Below are 6,199 nucleotides of genomic sequence, written 5' to 3'. Positions count from 1 at the left end.
GCTAAAAGGATTAAATTATGAGGACAGGTTTATAGACTAGGCTTATATTGCCTTGAGTATAGAAGATTGATCTAATTGAGGTTTTTCAGATGATTGAAGAATTTGACAGGATAGACAGAAACTATTTCCTATGGTGGGGGAGTTCAGAACAAGGTGGCATAATCTTAAAGTTAGAGCTATGCTAATTAGTTTATGTCAGAAAGCACTTCTTCACACAAAGGTAGTGGAAATCTGGAACTCTCTCCCCACAAAACTGTTGAGGCTAGGCCAATTAAAAATTTCAAATCTGCGATTGATGGATTTTTGTGAGGTACGGGTATTAAGGGATATGAAACCAAGTTGTGAAAATGAAGTTCAGATGCAGATCGGCCACACCTAAATGAATGGCAGAACAGATTTGAGGGGATGAATGGCCTACTCCTGGTCCTATGTCCCTCCTTATTAGGCAATCTATGTGTTTATCTAACCAAACTTATCTTGTTATGGGCCCTTCACTAATTTTCTTTTTATTCTTTCATGGGATGTGGGCATCATTGGCAAGGCCAACATTTGTTGCCCATCCCTAATTGCCCTTGTCAACAGAGTGGCTTGCTAGGCCATTTCAGATGGCAGTTAAAAGTCAACCACATTGCTGTGGGTCTGGAGTCACATGTAGGCCAGACCAGGTAAGGACAGCAGATTTCCTTCCCTAAAGGACATTAGTGAACCAGATGGGTTTTTACAACAACTAATGTAGTTTCATGGCACCATTACTGAGATTAGCTTTCAATTCCAGATTTTTTATTAACTAGTTGAATTTCTAAGTTAATTGAATTTATTTCCACCAGCTGCCATGTGGGATTTGAACCATGTCCCCAGGGCATTAGCCTGGGCCTCTATATTACTAGTTCACTAACATTACCAATACACCACCGTAGTGCAATAGCCTTAGTTTGAATGCACTTATTGTACATTTCCTACTTACCAAAGTCAAGAAGAGAAGATCAGCTGGGCTGGCAGGATATAAATCTATCCTAGGGGGTTATCTTCCCTCAAATTGTCTGCAAGTCAGGAAAGGATAATTAGGCAGGCTGGCAGGGTTTAAAACGGAAAGCTGATCCATTAGTGCATGGCAGTTCAAATTGAATTTTATTTTGCGGTTTGAAGTTCCCTCTGCTGGTAATACGTTGTGGCGGCAGGGAGCCCGATGCCTTCACCCGCCATATTACCAGCCCTCCCGCCTCCCAGCCTATCTCCAACGGGCTGGTAATATCCAGCCCAAATGTTTCAGGTCAGAGAGCTTTCATCAAAATTGGGAAAGGTTAGAGATGCAATAGGTTTTAAACAAGTGAAAGGGGGGGGCGGGTGGGAAAAATAACAAAATGGAAGGATTGTGATTGGGTGGAAGGCAGGAGAGATTAAATGACAAAGGGTTGGTCGTGCAGGGCCAAAGGGAATGGCAATTTGACAAATAAAGAAACAAAGGATGTGTCTAGAGGAGGTGTGTATGGCAGAATGATGAACATCTGCCATCCAAACGCAAAACAAAGGAGAAAAACAAGAGAGAGAAAAAACAAAACCAGCAAAGAAAAAGGAAACAAAATGGGGGAATAGCTTATGGTCTGACACTGTTGAATTCAATGTTGAGTCTGGAAGGCTGTAAAGTGCCAAATCAAAAGATGAGATGCTATTCCTTGAGCTTCACTGAAACACTGCAGTAGGCCGAAGACAGAGAGGTCAGAGTGGGAGCAAGCTGGAGAATTAAAATGACAGGTTTTGGCACGTGGTATTGACTGTGGATGTCAGAATGCAGTGGGAACAGCCGTTCGAGGAACACTGAATCACTTGAAAGGTCACAGACCTGAAACGTTAACTTTGTTTCTCTCTCCACAGACATTGCAAGACTTGCTGAGTATTTCCCAGCATTTCTGTTTTATTTGAAGCAGAGTGAGTTGGGCCATTTTATTTTTTCACACAGCATAAATCTATTGAAAATGAGATCTATAAGTGAAGGGATTTGTTTCCTGCAATTAAAGTCACCATGTTAATAAAGCTGAGCAGTTTTACTAGCAGGAGAGAGAAAGTGGCAAGCAACCAAGGTGCCTACCACTGGCCCAAATGATTGAAATTTTCCCTTTGTAACTCTGACGATTGTGACAGTTTTGCTCGTACTTACTGGTTCAAGAGCTTCTCCAGTGAAGGAAGAGGCTTATGAACAAAAAAAACATATTCTGTGAGCATTCCTATATGTTTTAAAGGAAAATTAACAATCTTCATTTGCTTCTTTAAGCTTAAAGTTCCTCTCATTGGAAATAATAATAATGCAAGAGAAACTGTTGCATTTGCAGTGGGAAAGGAAGAGGGCTTATCAGCCTGCCTTCATTTTCTGTGCTGCTGCTATTAAACAATGAAGAAAAGTGAAAGCAAAGAATTACTATTTGCACCTCCTACTTTTAAAAATCCCGCCCAGCAAAGTGAGATTTTAAAAATTGAATTAAATAAAATTGCACCATCCATGGTTACAGTTACTGAATTATAGATTAATTCATTACATTTGCTATTATTTAGATGCCGGTGTCTTCCAGATTTTGTTAGCATTCTGCACCTATTAACTTGATTGAAAAATAATGAAGCCCAGAATTGAGAAAGAACTTGCATTTATAAGCACACCTTTCATTCCTTCAAGATGTCCCAAAGCACTTCACAGCCATTGAACTATATAAAGTGGTCCCTGTTGTTTTGTAGGCAAACAGAACAGCCAATTTGGTTCATAAATAGCAATGACTTAAATTGGCAGTATCTGTCCTTGGGAATGTTGGCTGAGGGATATATGTCAGCTAGGACAATTGGAGCACACCCTTGATCTTCTTTAAATAGTGTCATAGGAACTGTGTACCCAACCAAACATGCAGACAGGGCATCAGTTTAATATCTCATCCAGAATATAATATATTCAAAAATGCAGCATTTCCTTGGTACAACAGTGAAGTGCCAGCCTAGGCTATATGCTTAAGTCCGAGCGTGGGGATTGAAGCCGCAAGTTTCTGAACTAGAGATGCGAGCTACTACTGGACCAATAGCTCTGTAACTTAAACTTGTAACCTGACTTCAGCTAACTCATCCTTACTTGAATAGTTAACTACAAATTGAAGTGAAATATTCCTGACCTTCCACCAGGTAAGTGGGACAATTGCATTACTGTAAGAGCTTGAGTGGGTCCCAGTCATTCTAGAATCATTGTGTGATTTGAGGCATCATGTATAGCTTGGGGCAAGTGTAAAAGACTTGAATGTGAACTGCATAATATTAGGGCTCTTTGATAAATTCATAATCTCAATACCTTTCTGATCCAAAACTTACTTAGTAATATTAATTTCCAGGCTAATACAAAATCTTTAATATGAGAACAATACAAGTAAATACCTTTGGGAAACTTGTGTGCACAAAATGTTTGCTACTTGAAAATAATCTGGATATGTTCTATATACATTGATGTTACTTGCTGGATATGAATCAGAAGTGTTCAAATAGATTTCAGAATAGATCTTTTATTATCAAAAGCAACTTACAAATGGAAATATTTATTAAATAGAGGCTTTTATTAACAGATTTACAAAATGCAATTACAACAGAATTCACTATTTACAGAAGTGTATTTGAGACTTCAATAGGGTTATACATTTGTAAATTAGTAGTAAAAAGTTATCAAAGCACTGAAATAACATAGTATATTATCTACAAAACGTTGAAAGGGGAGTTCCAAAAAAACTCAACAGTTACATTTTCTTTTGGATTTTAAGCAAAAGTAGTCTGGTCACATTTTGTACGTGCTGCTACATAAAAGCTTACAAAACAGGATATTCCACTTGGAATGATCCCTGACTAATACATTTCCGCTTTGAATACCAATTTGCTCCCGACATCAAAAATTCCATATCATTTGTCTTTCCAACCAGTCACTTATCAATTTCTGGTTGACTTTATTTGCCCCTCCGCCAAAATTGGAACCCAATCAATGATTTCCGTATACTTGGGTTGAATTAGAAGCGAATACACGACCGCAACAACAGTTTAATTTTTTTTTTTAAAATGCATTGGAAACAAACCATAACAGAGAGTTTAACAGCTTTGAGCGCTCGAGTTAGCCAGTGAGACAGGCACTGTAATAGACAGCGTTACTGGCATCTGACAGTGCAGAAATAAAACTGCTTTCCTCGCAGGACACACCTCTCTGGTTCAGTTTCGACAGTGAGACTTGAAAGGTTTGTCCTGAGGCATCCGAACGAGTCCTTGCTAGATTTAAATACTGGTCGAACTCGCTACGATCAACATCTGTCCAAAACTCAGTTGGACCCAAGTGTTCCACGTTGTCAACGTGTTGTGCTTCGGGGGGAGGCGAGAGCTGCCCCAGGTGAGCAGACATGCTCTGACTTCCAGGGCACAGCTGGCTGTAATACAGATGTTGTGGATTTCGAACCAATTCAGCCACATTGGCGGAGATTTGGTCAGAATAGGACAAGGCGCTCGATTTCTCCCGGCTGTAGTCTATATGATGTTGGTAATTTCTGTAAGACATATTGCAGTCTTCTTGCATGTGGGATGGAAAGAATACCGGGTCTAACACGTCCAAGGGAGACATCTCTGGAGTGGGCAACCCATAGTTTTCGAACTCCGAGCCCATCCCGTGCAAATCACTGTAGTGGCTGAGCGAAGGAAGTTGATGTTGGCCTGAGTGTCTTCCTTCGTGGTGATTCCTGTTGAAATTGTCACCACAAACTCCCTGGCTGCCCCTGAGGGCCGAGCCGTGATTCTGGGACAGGTTATGTGCGAGGAGATTGGTCTCTATTCGTTTGACTTTCTTGCTCTGTTTCTTCCTGCGCGGCCGGTATTTGTAGTTGGGATGATCTTGCAGGTGTTGCACACGGAGCCTCTCAGCCTCTTCCACAAAAGGACGCTTATCGTCAAAAGGAAGAGATTTCCACGACTGACCTGTGGCATCACACAAAATCAATTCACACACATTAACTTAAATCTATTACGTAATAAATCGGAAATAATTTAATTGAAAGTATCGAATTTAAGTATGTTGAGCCGGGAACAATTGTTTCGGAAAAGTACAAATTGATTCCATAAATAGTTAGAAAATAGATTCTTGCCCAAAACTCCTTGGAAAAGGATACATTGTTTTGATGAGGGCTTCAGTTCATTTACGTTTTACATTACTCGACCCAATAAACAGCATCTACTTTTTCAAACATTTGAGACAGACAGAGTCGCGCAATAATTTCGGGTATTTTAGTCAATCAACTTTTGATTCAATTTCATACAGTTTACCAAATCGGTAGATCTTGAATAGAATTATTACTGAATTATCAGCAAAATTGAAATACACGCATTCGCCTGTTATTCAGATGGTATTTTTACTGCTCGCCTCTCTCTCATATACCTTTATGATATTTGTATCGTTAGGGTAATTGAAAAATGTCTCTGCTTACCAAGCATTTTACTTAGTACTGCATTGTGCAGATCGGGATTTTGTTGAGCCAGCCTTTTTCTTTCGTCCTTTGCCCACACCATGAAAGCGTTCATGGGGCGTCTAATCCGCGATTCAGCGTCCACTTTCCCCTCCGATTTTGCCGCGGGTTGAGCTGATGCAAGTCCGGTTTGAGAGGCAGGACTCTCGGACTGAGCCCATGGAGAAGCGGCCGTGTCCAAGCCAGAGCCCCCGGGCTGCGAATCCTCTACAACGCAGTAATCGGCCTCAGAAATACTCATTCCAGCCAAAACACTTTGATCTGACCGCTTACAGCCTGCTGCTTTCAACGGGGCAGATTTCTCTGTCAATCACAATACTACCTTAAATCTTATTCCAAAACTTCTGTTCTCGGTTCATCTGTTTCACGTGCAAATATACAGAAGCAGCACCAATCAGGAATTAGGAGGCGTGATTTCACCAATCAAACAAAGAGCAAGTTATAGCGAGGCGGAAATTTCCCCAACCAACCAATGATTTGCGAGTTGATATTTCTAAAGGGAAGTGAGATTATCATGAACCCACAATTGGACACTCTTAATACAATCATCTTCATATACAATGTCCATAAAATAGTAATACACGTACAAAATATCAACTGTAAGTGGTTGTAGACTTAAAACTGCAAGTTATGAAACTGCAAGTCACAGAACTGATTTTCCCCCATTGCAGATTAAAAGGAGACAT

At 40.3% G+C, this 6,199-nt stretch overlaps 1 protein-coding gene across 1 annotated transcript; it reads right to left on the bottom strand.

The window, feature by feature from the left end:
* Positions 1–3,557: 3,557 nt before the first annotated feature.
* Positions 3,558–5,845, bottom strand: LOC137378485 (transcription factor Sox-18A-like). The gene is made up of 2 exons (XM_068048819.1): positions 5,475–5,845; positions 3,558–4,968 (listed from the first exon to the last, which is right to left on the bottom strand). Exons 1-2 carry the CDS (start codon positions 5,752–5,754, stop codon positions 4,121–4,123), a joined length of 1,128 nt encoding a protein of 375 aa, XP_067904920.1. The 5' UTR covers positions 5,755–5,845; the 3' UTR covers positions 3,558–4,120.
* Between the last annotated feature and the right edge of the window lie 354 nt (positions 5,846–6,199).

Source organism: Heterodontus francisci, chromosome 16 (assembly GCF_036365525.1).
Source record: "Heterodontus francisci isolate sHetFra1 chromosome 16, sHetFra1.hap1, whole genome shotgun sequence".
Classification (NCBI taxonomy): domain Eukaryota; kingdom Metazoa; phylum Chordata; class Chondrichthyes; order Heterodontiformes; family Heterodontidae; genus Heterodontus; species Heterodontus francisci.
This window is presented reverse-complemented; position numbering and strand designations above follow the sequence as displayed.